This window comes from Fundulus heteroclitus, unplaced genomic scaffold (genome assembly GCF_011125445.2).
Source record: "Fundulus heteroclitus isolate FHET01 unplaced genomic scaffold, MU-UCD_Fhet_4.1 scaffold_42, whole genome shotgun sequence".
NCBI classification, from domain to species: Eukaryota; Metazoa; Chordata; class Actinopteri; order Cyprinodontiformes; family Fundulidae; genus Fundulus; species Fundulus heteroclitus.
The window spans coordinates 1,987,969-2,009,484 of record NW_023396835.1 but is presented as its reverse complement, the minus strand read 5'-3'; the positions used below and the strand labels follow the sequence as shown (position 1 = coordinate 2,009,484).

General features: G+C 41.5%; 1 protein-coding gene across 1 annotated transcript in view; it reads left to right on the top strand.

Moving 5' to 3' along the window:
* Positions 1-4,930, top strand: part of LOC118560306 (trichohyalin-like) — a 190,389-nt gene extending 185,459 nt beyond the window's left edge. Inside the window, exons 7-12 of the mRNA XM_036131221.1 lie at positions 3,041-3,244; positions 3,354-3,419; positions 3,528-3,731; positions 3,840-3,905; positions 4,014-4,079; positions 4,187-4,930. Coding sequence (XP_035987114.1) covers positions 3,041-3,244; positions 3,354-3,419; positions 3,528-3,731; positions 3,840-3,905; positions 4,014-4,079; positions 4,187-4,930 — 1,350 coding nt within the window. The remainder of the gene's footprint in view (positions 1-3,040; positions 3,245-3,353; positions 3,420-3,527; positions 3,732-3,839; positions 3,906-4,013; positions 4,080-4,186) is intronic.
* Positions 4,931-21,516: the final 16,586 nt, after the last annotated feature.

Below are 21,516 nucleotides of genomic sequence, written 5' to 3'. Positions count from 1 at the left end.
CCTGACTCCGACTCTTGGGAAGCAAACAGAATCTTTTGTCTTAGGTCTAGAGTGCGGATAAGAAAGCTCTGGGGAGTCTCTTTAACGCCCTGTACTTCTGATGACAGCTGTTTATATAATTCTGTCGCGCTTTTCTCCTGATAATGACAGCGCAGTATTCTTCTCAGGGTGGGCAGTGTAAGGTCATTTTTCCCCTCTAAATAGCTACGTAACTGCATCCCTGGGACAATAGCCCTTATGACAGCATCAACAATCTCTGTTTCTGGAAAACCTTTGACAAGGCCTTGTTCAATTTGCCGTGCTAGGCTGGAAAATGTGAGGCGATCTTTCTGTCCTGGTTCTCCAATTTGCCCAGCTATTTTGAATTCTTTATGCCACAGGGGAGGGGTCTGACCTAAAGCTGAAGCTACCATTCTGGTGGTGGGTGCAGTGGGCTGAACTTTACTTCCATTCTCCTCGTGAGTACTTTTTGGCTGGAGTGGTAAACGAGAATGGGAAGGTCTGGTTTCTGTTGAAATATTTTCCTGTGTCTCATTAGATTCAAGTTGTTCTTCATATCGTGCTGCTTCAACTTTATTTTCTTGCATATCTGTAGCCTCTGTGTGGAGTTCAATTATTTTGTCTTTAAAACAGAGAAGCTCTGCCATTCCCAAATCCTCCAATGTCTCTAACTCTTCTCTTTGTAGATGATTACTAATCATTAAGATGAGCGATGCTCTGTTTTTTCCTTTCACATGTTCAAATTTTGAACCAGCAATGGTGAGGAAATCACACAGTTCTTTTAAGCTTTCGACAGGCAGTGTACACAGAAGTCCCATTATTTCCAGTTGTAATGTTTCTATCTCAGCTGACTCCATCTTCTTTGCAGTAGTGACTTAGTGTTCTGTTATAGTGGTAATTTGTTTACTAAACCTTGGTTGTAGCCCTCCTGGTGCCGTTGGTTCACCTCAGATTGCCAATACCGGTGGCTGTAGACACTCAAACCACCACACAGTCGTCCACTAGATGTCGTCTACCTGGGTAAGTTAAAGTGGGGGCTGAATGAGAGCTGGAGACGTCTGGTCCTAGCAGAAGTCAAACCTTGCCTCACTCTATCCCAGCGGTGCCTCCAGAAATGTTACGCCCCTGAAAAGGGGAATAATGAAAAAACCGACACGGACACGGTGTTACTGCTGTCGTTTCCAATGCCGTAATGTTATTTAAAAAAACAATTTACATGGACAAATAAAGAAATGATAATACAATGAGGAAAAAATACAGCACATAAGCTACTAAAAATGTCTTTGTGCCTCACAGTAAGACTGGTACATGTTTTCATATTTACACAAAATTATATGACAACAATACCATATACAGGCCACGTATATATATGCTACATTGGAAAAATACATCAGTCATGTCAATTGGGACTGTTTTCTGACAAAAATTACAGTCATTAACATTTCTGTTTTAACTAAAACAATATAATGTCCTCATAAATCACAGCATGCTTCCTCCCTGAATGCCCCACATTTCACCCAAACATTTATGCCCCGCAACAGTGGCAGCAACTATGACCTGGGACACAGCTAACCAGAAAACTAAGCTAGTATAACTTTTTAAGCAAAGTCATATTTACTTCAAGCTGTTCCAGCCATTACAAACATTCCCTGCTCACCTTCCAAACTTAGTAAACACACATATAGTTAGTAAAACTTGTAACAGTCAAAACTCTTACCTGAAAAGGGGAATAATGAAAAAACCGACACGGACACGGTGTTACTGCTGTCGTTTCCAATGCCGTAATGAACGAGCAGAAGTAACGCGCTTCCCCCTTTTCAGTTCAGACTTAACCAATCGAGGCAAGATCTACAGATAAATGCTTAAAACATAAATTCTGAAAAGGCAACACTCTTCAAGTGCTAAACACAACCATAGCTACAAAAGTAACATTACATAAAATGCATTTTAAAGTGATTTTAACCTATGCATGTTTTAACTGCATCATTCTATGGCTTTTGAGTTGCCAGACCGGAATAATCGATCACAGAATCACAGATCTCCCGATCAACAGTGCATCTGATTCCCATTAACCTTACTCCATTAGAGACATTAAGTACGGTGTTCTTTCAAATATACATCTTCCATGTGCTGAAAGCATAAAAGAATATGAAATTTCCAAATGATAATACAATAATATACTTTTGCTAACATTTTTTCTTACTTTCTGAATCTTTCTTTTTATAACCATTACACGAGCGGCGCCTCCCTGCTTGTCAGCCGCCACCTGTGGAGAAGAGACAGGAAAAAAGGCAGCGCCCAGCCCAGGCACGCCTGCAGCACCCTGACACAGAATAAGAGGCTTTTTAGACTGGATCTGGTTAGCAGAACTGTTCTCTGATCCAGCGTGCAGCCATGACTGGTTCAGAATGAAGGATTTATCTGGCAGCCGCTCTCCCTACTTCCCTCTTGTGTGTGCGGTAGCGGACGGTACCGGCTTACTGTCACCACTGGTTAAGACCAAAAGTATTTAGAACTCTGATCGCTCTTCCTGCTGCTCTGTTAACATGAACTGCAGCAGGAATTATTATTGATGGCCACAAGCTGTGAAAGAAGCTGAAACAGCTCCGCAGAAGGCGGAGTCTAGACTAAGCTCTGTTGCGCGCGAGCGTGTGAAGTCAGTGAAATGCGCGCGTCACACGGTCAATGCCTGTAAGATGAGAGCTTTGCTTATTACCACTCTGTTTAATTGCAAGAGATAGCAGGATGTCATTATAGTTCATTCCAAGGACGAAATAAAATGAAATCAAGTCTATGTTCTCCTTGTTTCTTGAATGTATGCAACACAACCATAAAGGAGCTCCCTCACAAATAACCTGTGGCCTCAACTTATCTATGTCGTGGCCACGCGTTAGTAATGCGTGGTCACGACTTAACATCTTAAAAAAAAATTCTGTCCATGTCACCAGAGGGGCTCCATAAATCAGAGCTTTACATGTTGGATGAATTTATATCTGATAATATTTCTGAATTGATTGAGGTAAATTATTTAATCTCCTAGGAAAAGGAGTCAGAGTTAAAGATGGTGGACAGATTTATCTCTGAGGAACTAGGAGAGGTCAAAGACGTCCACAATCCACAGAAGAAAAAGCGTCCTCAGAGCTCCAGGAAGTCCTGCAGTAGGTACCACCATGGACGGTACGAGGTGCTACCGGTCACCCCAGAGGAAGCAGAACTTGAAGAGGCACCAGCAGAGATGAATGAGGTAAATTATTTTTGTTTTTAAAGGACTGGAATCAGAGCTCTAGATGGTGGATTAATTTATATCTGATAATATTTCTGAATTGATTTAGTTAAATAATTTTATCTCTTAGGAAAAGGAGTCCGAGTTGAAGATGGTGGATGAATTCATCTCTGAGGAACTTTCAAAGATTAATGAGGTAAATTATTTTAACTTTAAAAAGGTGGAATCAGAGCTTTAGATGGTGGATGAATTTATATCTGATGACATTTCTGAAATGATTTAGTTAAATAATTGTATCTCTTAGAAAAAGATGTTGGAGTTAAAGATGGTGGACAGATTTATCTCTGAGGAACTAGGAGAAGTCAAAGACGTCCACAATCCACAGAAGAAAAAGCGTCCTCAGAGCTCCAGGAAGTCCTGCAGTAGGTACCACCATGGACGGTACGAGGTGCTACCGGTCACCCCAAAGGAACCAGAACTTGAAGAGGCAGCAGCAGAGATGAACGAGGTAAATTATTTTAACTTTAAAGAGATGGAATCAGAGCTTTAGATGGTGGATGAATTTATAGCTGATAATATTTCTGAAATCATTTAGTTAAATTGTTTTATTTCTTAGGAAATGGTGTCAGAGTTGAAGATGGTGGATGAATTCATCTGTGAGGAGCTTTCAGAGATGAATGAGGTAAATATTTTTGTTTTTAAAGGACTGGAATCAGAGCTTTAGATGGTGGATTAATTTATATCTGATAATATTTCTGAACGGATTGAGGTAAATTGTTTTATCTCTTAGGAAAAGGAGTCAGAGTTGAAAATGGTGGATGAATTCCTCTGTGGGGAGCTTTCAGAGATGAATGAGGTAAATATTTTAGTTTTTTAGGGAAAAGAATCAGAACTTTAGATGTAAGATTAATTTATATCTGATAATATTTCCGAAATGATTATGGTAATGATTTAATCTCTTAGGAAAAGGAGTCAGAGTTGAAAATGGTGGACGAATTCATCTCTGAAAATGGAGGCTTGAAGGATAGAGTTGCTACAGCTACAGCAAAACAGCAGAACAGAGGAGTTGGAGTCAGGATCCAAAGGTTCCTTCAAAAATACAGTGAGGGACGATACAAGAGAGTTTCACCAGAGTTACTGGCTGTTAAAGAGGAACTGAGAGAGCAGGAGACGGATGTTACAGAAGTTCAAAAATCTGTGTCAGAGGAGCAGATTCATCAAGTAACGAATGGAAAGGAAAGAGAAGTTAAGCCGGCACCAGAGGCTACCACACAGGTTGATGAGCCGCTGCCCATGGATTCAGGCTCAGAGAAGGAGGAACAGCAGTCATTCATCAGCCTGCTGGTTCATGCACTGGTTATACAGGCTGTTACTAAATCAAAGATGAGGTGCAAATACACAAAGTTTCAAGAAATCACTAAGAGGCTGTCTGAGAAACTCTGTGCTGAGGTGGAGGGAGGAGAATTTAAGAAGAACCAAAGTAGCCTGAATAAGCTCAGCGCTGACATCTTGAGAGCCTCTTGTAAAAAGACTGGCTGCTCACACACAAACCTTTTTTCAATACTGGGCCATAAGGACTCAAATGTAGAGGAGGCTGTACTTGCTGTTTGCAAAGAGAAAATCCTGAAGACAGCCAAGGAACCCATCCTGAAAAGGTTCTTCTCCTCTGTCGGCAAAGCCCTTTGCAAGCCCTTTAAAAAGGCCTGAGGGCAACCTGGAGTCATCCGGTTAGAACACTACCTGCTAAAATCTACACAGCAGGTTTCCAGCCAGAAGTCTGGAAATAATCAACACAGCTACATTCACTGACCAAACATTTCCACCAAATCTTCACCAAGTCGGCACCCAGTAGACATGGTCTGAATGGGACATAATTTAATCCACAGGCAGACAGATGGATGATGGTGTCAGAAATGTTGACTTTCAGGAAGCCGCTACGTCAGAAAGGGCCACCAGAGAGCATGAGTGGTGGCATGGTGAGTGAAGCAGTGGTGTCACAGGCAGCTACCGGAGCGTCTGGCAGTCAGTCAGAGCAGCAGGTGAAGGTCAGTGAACACAGAGTCTGTCTCGCAGGCTCGTCAGACAGCATCACCAGCACTTGATGGAGTTGGATGGAGTTTGTGTTGTGGGTTTGTGTGAGGATGGCTTGTAGAGATCCACTAGCCTAGCTGATGGAGCATACCGATGTCTTGGTGAACAATGCTGGAACCAGACATCTGTAAGCCCCACATGCTGCGTATTTAGGCCGTGTGAGAGTTTATTTGTTACCATTGGTGAGCATGTGGGATATACAGATGTTGCAGCTGACCCATGCTGGAACCAGACATCTGTATTTCCTCACATACTGCCATTGAGCCTAGAAGGCAGTTTTGTGGCCTTGCCTGAAATATGCGGTGTAAAATCGTCATGGTTACCAATTGTCATGTTTAACATAGAAAAAGGTAAGGGAAAAACTAAAACATACACACCAGTGAATCATGACTTTACCCCCACCACCACCTCAAAGCCGGGCATACACTGTACGAGTTTTTGCGCTTTTCGGGCCGATTCTTCAGTCGTACGAGAATTCTTTTGATCGGGCCGAGTTTCAGCTTGATCGTGCGTCCTGCGTAGTTTAGTATACAAGGGCTACCAAGTGGCGATTAGCCTCTCAACATCTCTCTATCAGGCTCCTCTCCTGTGGAACCAAGTCCCAGTTTTTGTCCGTGAGGCAGACACCCTGTCTACTTTTAAGACTAATCTTAAAACTTTCCTTTTTGACAAAGCTTATAACTAGAGTGGCTTATGTTGCCCTGACCTACCTATGGGGTTGTTCTTCTATGGGCTTAGGCTGCTGGAGGACATCAGGGTCTATTTTTCTCACTCTATTAAGTTCTACTGTTCTTCAATTATGCATTGCTTGTCGTCATTTCTGCTTTTTGTTCTCTCTCTTTTTTTTCTTCATAGTAGGTACATCTGGTCTGGCGTTCTGTTATCTAAGACATTATCCAGGGAAGACAGCTTTGGACAGCTATTACCATTTAATATATAACAGATTACTGGATTAATGTGTTCTTCTGTGCTTGTTTGTCTCTCTTGCTGTGTTTCTGCTCTGTCTTCTGTAACCCCCAGTCGGTCGAGGCAGATGACCGTTCATACTGAGCCTGGTTCTGCTGGAGGTTTTCCTTCCCGTTAATGGGGAGTTTTTCTTCCCACGTTGGGATTTTGATGGAATCAATTGGTTCCCTTATATAGGAAATTGTTCGACCAATCTGTATAACCTGACCCAATCTGTATAATATGACTGAACTTGACTTTGTAAAGTGCCTTGAGATGACATGTTTCTGTCATGTTTCGGACGTATTTGGCCCACATGCAGAGAGACACTTGGGACAACAATGAGCAGTTTAAAGGTTTTATTTACAGGAGCAGAGCTGGCTGTTCACAGAATTTAAGGCTGAACGGAGCCGGGGTGAGAGGATCTAGGGAGAAAAACAAGTTTAGGCTGGGTTGCGGTGAGAGAAATAACGGACTGAGGGGCGGGGCGCTTACCACAAGGTTCGGGGACCGGACCGGGGGAAGTGGAGCGGAGGAGGAACTTAGCGCTTTCGGCTCTGATGGAGGTTGGTGACTGAGCGGCGGTGAGCTGAAGGAGCAAGGGGAGGTCCGAGCAGCGCCCGAGGTGGTCGAGGACAGCCGGTGGAATCTGGCGAGTCAGACTGACTGGTTTTCCTCTGAAGTCTGGCAAGACAAGTGCATAAGCACCACGGCTGGATCAAGGCACGGGAAACCTGAGAGGACAAGAGGCACTGATTAGATGCGAGCATATAATCGTTGACAGACAGTGGCCACTCAATCATACCACTGATGCTAACACTCAGGCATCCACCGGCTGTCTGAGCGCTGCTCTTATGCTCCAGCGCTGACTCGCAGAACGAGCCGCAGGTGTGCGCGCCCCGCCCACCAGTCAGCTGCAGTCACCTGTGGAGAGAGCAGAGGGGACAGCGCCAGCAGAGAACTGCATGGCGCTGTCTGCTAAGTTCTGACAGTTTCATGAATTGGCGGTATATAATTAAATTGAATTGAACTACCGATCAGGAATAGGAAGGTCAGTTGAAAATCAAACATGTTTGAAATTCATTCGGCCCTCGTGAGTGATTGTGAGTGATTGTGAGTGATCGTGATCGCGTCCTGCTGTTGAAGCGGAGTTACGACCGTCTTCGAGCCGATTTCCCCCGACCTCGCGCACTACGCACGTGCAAAAAGGTATATTCTTCTTCCTATTCTCAAACGAAAACATAGGAGCAGGAGAAGCATGACCGCGGTACGTGTGACATGGAGTCAAACTACAGAGGAGTAACTTGTAGAATTGCCAAGGCAGCGCGTTTTGTTCTGGTAAGCCTCATATTTAACAGTGAGCTTCCACACTTCCGCCTTTTCTTCTTCTACTGCTGACATTTGGCTTCCCGGTAGACCAGTCCAAGCAGCGCCATCTCTCTACGGGGCTGAGTCTGACGTGTGGTTTTTGAACGCACTGTGTGAGCATTTAGGTCGCATCCGAGTGTCGGGCCACACAGTGTAAGAACAGAGATGGAGAGCTGTGAACTTTTAAAGCCTGCTGTTTCGTCATACAGTTTGAGCTGTATATGAGTACCACGATTGAATATATCGTACAGTGTATGCCCGGCATAAGATCAAGTCATAGGTGCCCTTAGTGAGTCTATAAAAACAAAACTAATAAAATCTGGGCCATTGGAGGGGACCTTGGAAGGAGGACTAGAACAGAACAACAAAGAGCAACTTAGCAAAAAGGTCAGGGGGCTAGAACCTGGGCCCAGAAACTGGAATGTGACGCTGGGCTATGGAGGATTGAACCCCAGACAGGACACCGTGGTGGAGCTCTGGAGGGCAACTGGAAGACCTGGAGATCCCTTGATGCAGCCCTGGATAGCAGCGTGGAAGCTGGTGGATCCCTCAATGAAGCCATGGAGAGTGGGGTGGAAGACTGTAGATACCTCCACAATGCCATGGAGCATGGCCTGAAAGCTGGTAGATTCCTCCATGGAGCCCTGGAGAGAGAGGAGAAAACCAGTAGTCCCCTCGCTAGAGCGCTAGACATGAGGTGGTCCCAACTGGACACCCTCGTCTGAGAACTTTTAATCAGTAAAACAAAGCGGTTACCCCTTGAAGAACTTAGATCAGGAAAAGAACGCTGGTGTGAAGATGAAGATTTAACAAGAGGTACAGACCTGGGGTGGGGACCGACCTGGGAATGTTGATGGTGATGACAGGTCCAGATATATGGATGGTAGTGATGAACATGGAATGACCGTGAGTTTAGAAGGTAACGAAGATGGCAGAGTTAGGACTGTGGAAGGCAATGACCGTGACTGAGCAAGGAGTATAGATGGCAAAGAAGACGAAGAACATGGCAAGGAAGATGATGATGATGACTGAGCCATGAAGGTAGACGGTAAAGACGAAGATCATGACTGAGCCAGGAGTGCAGATTGTGTCTAGATTGTTGGGCTCTGAGGCGACAATGAATGGACTCTGGAGCACTGAGGAGTGGAGTCTGGGGTGACGATGAGTTGACACTATGAAGCGGCACGAAGTCTTGGGCTCTCATGCAGTAGATCAATGGGTCTGATCAAAGCAGAGAACTTGGCAGAGCATGGACAGCTCTGCTGATATGGACGGTCAGAAAGGAAAATTCCAGACCATTTGATCCTCCTCACCATGAATGTCTTATGGTGTCAACGGTGTTTGTGGCGCGAGGATGAAGCAGCGGCAGGCGTCAACTGGACCCATGAAAGCAGAGGCATTAGACAGACCCTAGGCAGCAGGTAGAGAAGCACTGGACAGATTCTCAGCAGCAGGAAGGAAAGATATCCATTCACCCAGACAACTCAGAATGAATAGTCACATCTAATCTCAAATATAGTGAACTAAGACCTTTGAGGAGCTGCTCATCAATATCCATACTGATGTTGGACTTCTTGAAGCTTCTGTCTGCTTAATCCAAGTTCTGACTTGATTCCTGTATCGTGGTGAGAGGAGGAAAAGCTGGACCAACTTGCTGACAGGTACTTGGGAGGAGAGTAGTGTTGAAGTGGTTTTAATGAAAAATGTAAAAATACATAAAGTTCCAATCTGGCAGAAGGAGAACAGAGCTTTTACAAAGGACTGGACAGAAACATGTGGAAACAGGCATATTTACAGTAGGATCACTTGGAGAGCAAAAGAAAGCGGTAAGTATACTCTGAGGAAGAGAGGAGACATGACAGGCAAACCAGAAGGACTGATAAGGATAGATGAGCTGCAGCTGAAGGAGAGAGAATGCAGAACAATCAGGGGATGTGTGAAGTGGCTGAGACAAAGTAAAAGAATGGAGAAGAGGACGAAAAAGGGTAAATAATCCTGAATGGAGCTGAACAAGAAATCCTGAGGAAAATGTCAAACGAGGATCTAGTAAGAAACAACATACATGTCAAAGGATTACAAAAGAACACAAAAGAATGAACTAAAGGAATACACTACACAATACATAGCGTAATAAAGGCACATATATGGCAACACCTTGCATACAATAATGAAGAGAGAACAGAACCAGATAAGGCTAGACCTAACATTAAATAATTATCAAACGAAGACAAAGAAAATTGTTACTGTTTCACCGTGCCGTGACTACGGTGAAGCACCCTCGGTGGACCCAGTTCGTTTTACCCAGTCAGGCGACTCCCACTTACTTTTTACCTTGAATGTAGGACGCATAAAACAGACAAGTATGCTTTTAGTTATATTTTATCTAAGTAAAGACAGAGAAATAGTTACAGTCACACCAGCGCTGATGGGCCCCTGATCGGCAGGAGGCCTCGAGTGCTCATCACGCAAACATTATAAAGGGATCTCGGGACACACCCATACAAGGGCGGTACACATCCAAACTGTGACATCAACAGGGAAGCTGCGTCACCTCCAGGGTGGTATCTGATAGATATGTGCCAATCTTTTGGGTCAGTGCCATCTAAGTGTGCCATGCAGTTCTGGGATAAACAGCTCGTTCCACTTGACCTTGTTGATATCCTAACAGTCCCCCTGATGATGTGTCATTATGGCACATCACCAAAGATGATCAACCAGTGGAACGACAGCTCTCAGTCTGTCCCTCTCCCAGAACAGTCGGTCATTCCGTCCAGTCCAAGCAATCCAATCACGTCAGCTTCCGGCTTCCAGAGTCCATCCATCTGTGATCTCCATGGCAGTCGATAGTGCGGTTCAGTCTCTGGGGTCACACAATCTCTGCTGGTGTGACTGAAAAGCACTTTGTAAAAACAGTCCAGTTGTCCGTTAGCCCCCCCTGTTGGTGTGCCCCAAAGGCACATCACAACGAAAACAGTTCCAAGAAAAAGGGCCGGACAAACCACAATGGAAACATCTTAGCATCACTCAGCATGAATACTTCATAATTCAGCCTTTTTTACTCAAGCCCACAGTCCAAGCATTTTATCTACAATTTAGGGTTCAACTATTCGAGCTAGGCCTGTTTTAGGTTCCTATGCGCACATTATTTTAAAATTACATTAGACTATGGTAAGCTAAACCCTGTTCATTAACCAAGGTCGAATTCGTCTACTCTACCCCCACCCCAAGAAACCTCCTACTTGGTCCTCCACTCTCCATTCCTATGGACAATCATCCAACACCTTCAGTCCTCACAAATCCAAGAGTACCAGTAGGGGGCATCAGAGGGCAGGCTGAGTCTTCATCACAAAAAACCATCTCTAAGAAATGGCAAAAAAGTGATGGAGCCCCAGTCAAGGGCACTCCCACTCTGGGCCAATCTGAGCGAGAAGACACCCTGTATTGAATCTAGAAATTAGCCTTACCGAGTAACTTATGGATCTGTGATAGCCATCAGATCCTGGTTCTCTATATAACAAAGCAAAAAGTTAGCAAGAACTGCAGGTCTTGGTGTGTGTGTCTGTAACAGAGAGTTTCCATTCTTAGTCATAAAGCCATAGCGATCATCATAATGCAACATCACAGTATAAACATCATAACACATAAAATCAAACATGGTGATGGAAGTCAGTGGAGAAGAGAAAGGAAAAAATCAGGTTTGTGATATAAAAAGAGTCTGTACGTCAATAACGCAAAGTTAATGAAGCCTTCAGGCCATTCAGGCACAAGGCAGAAAATAATCTAATCGCGCTTAGGGTCTCTTCAGGCAACTCCTCCCGTTGAAGAATAAGGAATCAGAGTTCACTGGCTTCTTCATCCCCAGTCCTCTTCTTGGTTCCTCCGCATGGACAAAAACGATTTAGTTGGATGGTAATGAGTGTCCTGTCCTTTTTCAGGCAATAAGCATTTTATCCCCAGGAAAATGCTCTGTTGAGATGGTTGGCAGACACCAAGCCTTGTTTACTGTTGGATAACAGAAACAAGGTGTAATTAGTGTTCTTATCAAGACTCCCAATCCTTTTTACATTTTCCTTCTTCAAACACTTTCACATCCAGATATTCCCGTTCACAATCATTAAGCTTTTAGCTTAACCTCCTTTACTGTAATCATTAGATCTTGCATTACTCTTATATAAAAGAAAAATCTGAAAGTTCAACATGATCTGCAGCAGCATTTCTCTATAATTCTTTCCCATGTGTGTCTCACCTTACAATTGTCCAACAGTTGAAAAGATCTCTGCAATAGAAATTTATCATCATATGTTTCATGGCTACTGTGACACGGTTCATCTCAATTTATCTAGCACACAAGGAATTGTATTAAAACCTTTCAGAAACTTCTTACTGAACCAGCTCCAAAATACTTCACATTTTTCTAAAAGGTCCAACAGAAAAACCCTTAAGTTTGTAAAAGAAAGCTCCACTATATATATTTGCAGAATAATGTTGTGATATTAATAAGAAGCAGCCCTATGTACTTCTTGTCTTATTTTGAAAAGCTCAGCTAAGAGAAAGGAAGTGTGTGCATGCCCCTCGCCCACACGGAGTTGTGATTGGTTGCTATTCAGGAAGTGGGTGTAGCCCAGGGCGGAGACAGGAAGTAGTTCTGTGAATCACTTTCAGCTTGACATGCATCAACCCAAAAGACTTGTAATTGAATGCGCCCTCCACCTAGAGCGAAGAGCAATTCTACCCCCATTAATTCTTGATTTTTTAATCCCTTCTGCTTGTTTTAACAGACAGCTTTTGTAAGCGACCTTGGTTTTATCTTATGTCCCCCTGTTTGAATCTTGTTTGAAACAAACCTTTAAACTGTAGTATGCTGTGAGCAGTAACTCATTGTTGCTTATTAAACACATCGCCCCCTGACCATGTAAGTAGCTCCATACTGCTCTAGGTCTTTAAACCTTTTTCAGTCATTCAACATTAGTTTAATTGATAATACATCCAAGCATAATTACATCCCCAAGTAAATCAACCCTTTAACAAGTATCTAGTTCTTGTTCTCATGTGTTTAGTTTATCCTTGAAAAACTTTAAGCAGACATTACTCCGAGTGATTTTCTTACATTTTCATACATTTATTATTATTACCTTTGTGATCTTATATCACCCAGTGATCTATAAATCCTTATTTTATGTTTGTACCGTCTTGTCCCAGCAGATTAAAAATTCCCATTTTAGAATTTGCTTTTTTGTTTCATCAATCACTGTCTGTTGTGATCATTGAAGAAATTGTGCAGTTCCTTTAAACCCTCTTAAATATTGACCACCCGTTGGTAAATGATCAGCTTTAAGTTTTGCCCTTCTTCTAATTCTTTGTTTAGCCTTAGTATCTGCACCTTAAATTGATGAATAGTGGAATTCTTTGTATAAACACTTCTCTGTGTCCGTATTTGTTTTGGCCTCTATAATTTTGTTTTTTGCATTTTAAGTGTGAACCTGGTCAGGATAGAGAAAGTCATCTCCGATGCTCCTTCTGGCAACCCCAGCAACCCCAAACATAAAATTGTTCACAGTCAGTGTTAGGTTATAGGTAATCCCTGTGGGAACACGACGTCATCTCCTTTGTTCAACCTGGTTCCAAGCGCCTGGGTCATCGAAACACTCCACCACCTGCGACAAATCTCTGACATTTTCAAACCCCAGCAGCAATTCCTGGGTGTCCACACCCCCTGTCTGTGAAATGTCCCCTTGTCGTAAGCCCAGGCTTTCAGTTTCTCTCCTGTTAGGTGTCCCCCTTTAGAGCCCATTTACCCCAAAGAGTCCAAGAGTGTGTTTTAGGTGCGTTTCCTGAACGCCAACCTCTCCATGTCATGTTCGTGAAACCTTGCAGTTGAATTCCATCACCTGTGAAGCAAAGCAGTCATGCATAGTTCTTTTCAAGATGCTCTCTATCACAGCAGGAGTGTCACTGTCTGATGCCATTGCAGCTCTGATGTTCCTCAGAGCCAACCTTCATGCATTGATATCATGTTGAAGCTGTTATCCTTCCTCATCATCTTGTGTCCAGGAGTCGCTTCTGCTGTCCTGACCAGATACCAAACGTCCAACTAATCTAATTGACCTCATTACTTTTCTGCATGTACAAGAGGACGATCGTTAGATTATCCTGGTCTAAAAGACCACTAGGTTAATAGATGGCTAAACTATGTTTATGTGTTCTTTTCTTCTGGATGTTTTAACATTTAGTTAAAGAACAACTATTGTGCTATTTTGTGTTCAAACAGATAGTTGTTAAGTCTCCTCACACCTTTTAGCTAACTGCGTACAATTCCAAACTATTTACATTGGTGCTTTAATCCTAATTTACCCAAGGTATTTACTAGAATAAGGCATTATTCTAAACTTGCAGTTTTACCCATTCAAGTCCTTAACCTTTGTGTTGCTTTACATCCTAATAATTAATTTCTTAGTTGCGCCTCTGCTTACTTTAAGATACCCAGTAAATGTTGTGCTCACAATTTCCCCTTCGCTTGAACAAGGTTAAAAGGTTTAGAGTTCATTCTGCTCATATTGAAAAATTAGCTTGCTCACTCGTTCGTTCATTCGTTTATGCTATTAACTGTTGCTGTAATGCCTACTTTAACTTTTTCGCCCACTAGTTTTTTCATGATCATAATTATCGCCCATTGATGTAATAGCATACATTGTTCTTATCCACTTTCCTTTTACGTTTAGACGGCCCCTCTATGTAATTCCCTTACTGTAATCCCCAATATAAGTTGTCAAACCTTTTAGGTTTAGCATAATTACTTAAGCTGCTCTATGCTCTCATCCCGTAACTTAATATTTTGGTGCAAAATGGATGTCTTTTTAGCGGTTCCCTCTATTTCTTCTCATGCATGATGTATTTTATGAAGCTTATTGTATCTTAAAGGTGCCTATTTGAATCTACTTCAAAACCCCTTGTGGGGTTAATAAAATTCCAAAACATATCTATGTGTGTTTAAATGATTTAAATAAAACTTTGTTAGAAAAGTAAAAGAAAATCCTTCTTATCAGCGGCCCAAAATCTCTACCAGCTTTGTTTCCAGACCAGTACCACTTGTCCGAATGCGTTTGACCCTCTTATCGCTCGCTAATAACAGCTCTGACTTAAAATAATTAACATCCTAGGGGTTTAATAATAATCTTGATTGCTTTTAATCTGAAAGTTTTCTTCTAAGCGCATCCGCCAATGTGTATGTTTCTAATGTGTGTTTCGTGTTTTAATTATGTGCAGGAAAATCTGATGTGAAATGCAGAAGGGGTGTCTGCCAACTCATCTTTGTTTCGTGTTGCGGTCCATTGAAGGTTATCCGATGCCTCTGTCTTTTCCCCCGCAATTAGTTGTCCATTTTCAGTCCTCATGTCTCAGTTCAACAGCACAACATCGTTCCAGGACGAGCATTGTCCATGAATCTTCTTTCTCCCATCGTTGTGTCTGAAACCACAAGGAATTCTGCCAGCATTTTGCCAATATGGATTTTGTCCAAAATCAAATTGTCTAATACAAGAATTGTCCATCTTCATCCGTAGTGTAGTGTAATTAAGTTGAAAAGAAAAATCAAAACAAAAATTACAAGAAAACTGTCTCAAAACAAAATCAACCACATCGTTCCCTCTAAAACAAAATTATTCTTGAAGTTTTTCACCTTTATCCCATATCTTGATCCCTTAAAAATTTATCCAAGCAAAATATTTTACAGACAGTTCAACCTCTTTGTATAAGTTCATTAATAAAAAGCATTTCTCTTAACCTTGTAGCATCACATTCCCCATTAAACCTCTATGCAGCTTCTGCAAAAATTTTTGTTTTTTTTTTTTTTTTTTTTTTTTTTTTTTTGATTAAAAACTGGATTAGGCAGGAGTCAAGTACATCACCTTTTTCTCCGTCCTCTGGACCACTGTGGCACCGCTTGGTACTAACTTGTCTCTGAGAATGCCTAAAAAGAGACTAAAATCTCTCCGTTAGCACATTCCAATTATATATGACCAGGTTTCCTTGCAAGAAAAAGCAGAGAACAGGATAGAAATGTTAATGTGAGTCAGTGGAGAGTGGAACAGTTGGAAGAGGTACATGAACAATTTCCAAAGCCACCTTCTTACCTCTAGAAGGATACTGAATACTGAATTGTACTTTATAAATAAATTTGCCTTGCCTTGCCTAGAAGGTCTCGATATTACCTGCCATAAGTTTGTTAAAACTTAGCATAATTTGGTCACTTTTGTCAATCCCTGCACGTCCATTTTAGATCATGACTTCTTACCATACGGCCTGAAAGAGCTCACTTTCCAGAGACTTCTGTTGGAACAAGGTGGCCTTACAGTTTCATCTCACATCATCTGAAAGAAGTAACTCAGAGAAAAACAATTCTGTTAGTGTATTAGGTGACAAAAGAAAACCTGGTCTTTCTAGTGTCCTGGTTCTTAACGTGATGTGTCTAAGTTCTTGGTTGGTCCAGGGGAGGTAGGAATCTCTCGTTCCTTTACTTTCATCATTTTATATTAAAACTTCTCCTCTTCTTAAATTATCTGCCGAACAACCTTGAATATTGTCACTTCTTTGTCACTGGTGATGCAAAAATTAAAGCAAAGGAATCATTTAACAAAGAAATAATCAAAATACACAAAACAATAAAAACCCGAAAGTAAAAAGTCTCCCAAAGCGTGCATTATGTGTATTCCAATATCTTATAGCATTCTTTTGATTTCTTTCTAGCTCTTTTGATCATGCAAACTTAGTTATTAGTGCTTTTCAATCTTAAATGGTCAAGGGTGAAACTTTAAAGCAACCATTTTCTCTTTCAGGCTTTTGAGCTTCTGGTGTTTTTCTATACATGATAAGAGTTTTCCCCGTAATTCAGCACATTGAGAAAGCTTACCCAAAAACAAAGAGATTAGAAGTAGAATCTAACTCTTCACAAGCTGGCTTTATTTCATTCTTTCCCTCTGACATAGTTTTCGTGCCCCCAGGCCAGAACACACAGACCCAGCCTTGCCATAACATTCAGATGTTTACATCATGGTCAGATTTGTTTATCATATCTATTGTCCTGTTTCAGATTAAACTGACCCTCTGAGGCTTGCCTCAGCTCAGCATAACTAATAACATCAGATGCTTTTGTAACCGATGACATGCTTAATGTGGCCTTGTGATACTTCTCAAAATTTCTCATTAGCTGCATTCAAATCCCCAGTAAGAAGAAATAAACTAAATTAATACAGAACCCTTAGAAAAGCAACCATATTTAGTCCCATACAGTTTGTTTAAAGCACAGTTTGTCTCATCTATTTAAATCAAAAATCATGTATATCTTAGTGCTCTTAAATTCTTCTTTTTAGGCAGCTGTAAAATCCTTTTCTCCCAAACATTCTCCCATATGCTCCCCATATGCTGTTTGCCATTTTATTAATGTTCTAAAATTACAATATAAAAGCTTTTTCTCTGTTATTATTTCAGTTGTCATGAATTCATTGACAAACACAAGCCAAGCACAATCTAATAGCATAACTGAATACAGCCCTAACGCCTCTGGTTGCTGTACTGCATATTTAAGCTCCAAACAACAAAAACTTTTATCCCCAGTCCCAAGTATTTCTTACAGCCCTGGGATATTTTCTGTTTAAGACACGTTAGCATATCTCAGTGTAACAATTTAATTTGGCCAGATATTAAATGTTAAAAAAACTTTGTTATTTAAATCTCTCTTTTACTTTTACCTTTTTGTTAACCTAGTCCATGCTTAAAATGTCATTTGAATTACGGAGCTGCAGTTCTCCCAAAACAAATGAACATTCTGAAACCATGAACATCACACAGACGAACGTTTAGTTACATACGATACACAAATACATACATTTACATACAAAGATGACATTCAGACAGACAAACACGTGCAGGCCTGCTTTTTCTGACTGTCTTAAATAGTTCTATGTTTTTCATAGTTTTTAAACGTCTATAGCAACGCCGAAAGATGTATTTTCAACATGTTAAGTTCCCGCTTAGTTTAAAAGTGGAGAGCTTGCGCTGGCTACGACCCCCGAATGTTTCGTCCAAACACGGTTTTACTCTTCAGCCCCGCAAGGATACAACTCTGTGTCTCGCAGACACCTGGACGCTTACCCCTTTTTGAAAGTTATACGTTGCATTTAATAGTTACGAACAATTTTATCCACAACGGAAGTCCCAGTCGGTCCCCACGTAAACGCTTCCCCGGTGCAACGCCCTTTTAGTTCCGTTTCCGTTTCCTTTTTATTTTTTATTTTATTAAAGACTTTCGCTTTTCTTTTTCTTATTAATCCAACTGCCCCGACCAACTGGTTGCACTTTGAACACCCCCCTGCGCCAAAAACCCCCAAAACAAAACAAAACACAAATACATTTATCTGTAACCTCACTTACACACAAAGACCCATTTGCACACACACACACAGACACACTCAATATCCGCGGATCCAAGCAGTCTCTCTGGCCAATCTTTAGTTAACTCTGTAGGTACCTCCGGTCTCAATCTCATACGCGCTCGTTTTTCGAAAAAGGCTGCTTTTATATTACCGCAAAAACGAAGGTTTTTATGTTCGTCCTCGCGGAAAATAAGGGAGCTCTAAACCCACAATTTCTAGGCTACACGATGTTTAAGAAGCCACGCGTGTTCTCAGTCTCATACGCGCTCGTTTTTCGAAAAAGGCTGCTTTTATATTACCGCAAAGACGAAGATTTTTATGTTCGTCCTCGCGGAAAATAAGGGAGCTCTAAACCCACATTTTCTAGGCTACACAATGTTTAAGAAGCCACGCGTACAGGCGTGTCTGTCAGAATGGCCGCTTTTATGCTACGCACAGAGGAACACGTATTTTCCTCTGTGCCTAACAAGGGGACCTTTTAAACCCTAAATTCTCAAGGTGCACAGTATTTTCGGAACCCTGGCCAAGGATTCCCGGACTCTCACCTCTGTGACCGCACGCAAATCCCAAATTCTCATCGATTATCGACACGTTTGCAAACAATTATCCTCAACTTTTCTCTGCCTTTAGAAATACAAAAAGTCGGCCCTCCAGGAAGAAAAAGACACTAGGAGATGAATGAAATCTCCTTACCTTTTTTGCGGCCGCAAGCTGTGTGTTTTTCTTCCGGAATGACGTCCTGACCGAAAAAACGGAAGGTGGTATGTCGTCCTTTGGGTCCGGGTGGAAACACCATTTTTGTTACTGTTTCACCGTGCCGTGACTACGGTGAAGCACCCTCGGTGGACCCAGTTCGTTTTACCCAGTCAGGCGACTCCCACTTACTTTTTACCTTGAATGTAGGATGCATAAAACAGACAAGTATGCTTTTAGTTATATTTTATCTAAGTAAAGACAGAGAAATAGTTACAGTCACACCAGCGCTGATGGGCCCCTGATCGGCAGGAGGCCTCGAGTGCTCATCACGCAAACATTATAAAGGGATCTCGGGACACACCCATACAAGGGCGGTACACATCCAAACTGTGACATCAACAGGGAAGCTGCGTCACCTCCAGGGTGGTATCTGATAGATATGTGCCAATCTTTTGGGTCAGTGCCATCTAAGTGTGCCATGCAGTTCTGGGATAAACAGCTCGTTCCACTTGACCTTGTTGATATCCTAACAAAATCAAAATATAAACACCAACAAAACATGACATTAATATTGGAATCAGACGTCTTTAAACCTTATATAACAGGCAATAGCCTTGTAGGGGCATTTCTGACAATTGCTTGGTCAGTGGGGTTTTTAGCTGTCATGGGAACTAATTTTAGAATAAGAACTTCAAACCCTACATGCCAGGCAATGAGAATGGGTTGGTATTCAGTGCCTCTGCAGGTCATGTGGGAAATACAGATGTCTGGTTCCTCCATTTACAACCATGATATCTGTATTCCCCACATGCTAGGTAATGCCCCTAGTTGAGCTTTTTGTGTTATTGCCTGGCATGTGGTGCTTACAGCTGTCATGGTTACTAATGCTGGAACCATACATCTGCAGGCCCCACATGCCAGATGATGAGTGTTGGTCAGGTTTGGTATTTTGTGTTGCTGTGTTTCAAAGCATGTGGGGCATCTAAATGTCTGGTTCCTCCGTTGGCCACCATCATATTTTTATGCCCACATGCTAAGGACTGAGCCTGGATGGGTGTTTTGTGCTGTTGTCTTGCATGTGGGGCTTACAGTTGTCATGGTCACTAATACTAGAACCACACAGCTAAATGCTCCACGTGTCAGACAATGAGCCTGGGTGAATGTTTTCGCTGTTGCTTGGTATGTGTGTTATTGTGTTACAATGTTTGAGCCTGGGTGGGCGTGTCATGCTGTGGCCTGGCATATGGGGTGTACAGATGTTATTGTGCCTCAGTGTTGGCTCCAGACATGAGTACATCCCATGGGCCAGGCAATGAAACTGGGTGAGTTTTAGAATAAAAGCTTCAAACCCTGCATGCCAGGCAATGAGAATGGGTTGGTATTTAGTGCCTCTGCAGGTCATGTGGGAAATACAGATGTCTGGTTCCTCCATTTACTACCATGATATCTGTATACCCCACATGCTAGGTAATGCCCCTAGTTGAGCGTTTTGTGCTGTTGCCTGTCATGTGTTGCTTACAGCTGTCATGGTTACTAATGCTGGAACCATACATCTGCAGGCCCCACATGCCAGACAATGAGCCAGGGTTAGTATGTTGTGTTGTTGTGTTTAGTAGCATGTGGGGCATCTAAATGTCTGGTTCCTCCATTGGCCACCATGATATTTTTATGCCCACATGCTAGGGATTGAGACTGTATGGGTGTGTTGTGCTGTTGTTTTATCACTTTATTTTAGATCTATAATTACACATATATACTGTCTATATATACAGTATATACAGTATATACATATATATATATATCTATATATATATATTTATATCTATATCTATATATATATATATCTATATATCTATATATATATCTATATATATATATTTATATCTATATCTATATATATATATATATCTATATATATATATATATATATATATATATATATATATATATATATATATATATATATATATATATATATATATATATCTATATATATATATATATATATATATATATATATATATATATATAGCCTGGGTGGGCATATGGGGTATACAGGTGTTATTGTGGCATAGTGTTGGCTCCAGATCTGAGTACATCCCACAGGCCAGGCAATGAAACTGGGTGGGTTGTTTATGCTATTTCCTGGCATGTAGGGAGTATAGTTGTAATGGTTACCAATGTCAGAACCAGATATCTGGAGGCCAAAGAGACCTGACAATGGCTCTGTCTGAATTCAGGGGCTGCATCCTTCAAAGGAACTGGTCTGCTTGGGCTGGGTCCTTCATGCGCCGCCAAAGATTGGAGCAAAACGTTAATCCTGTTGTCTCCACTGTACATAACTGTACATATTTTTTACTTTCCCATTTATATATTCATTATGGCCAAAAATCTTTTATTTAAAATGTTGTTTCATCGACTGTTATAATATCCTAATTTATTAATCAGCCAAATGTTTAATTTCATATTAAAATATACCACAAAACAAAATTAATTGATGACAAATAACCTTTTTCCAAATCAATAATAATAAATTAATAAAAAATTAATTAAATCCAAGCTAAGCACTAACCCTATAACTTTGGGAGGAAGGTTTAAATCAGTTTATTGTAGCAAATAAAAATGAATAAACCGAACATTGACATTAGATATCTTGTAATGAAGATAGATAAGATTAGATATCTTATTCCTCATAGCGTAAAGCCAGCACATGTCTGAAAGCAGTGTGTCGGTAGAAAGCTCTTGTCTCTCGGCGTGGTGAGCCTC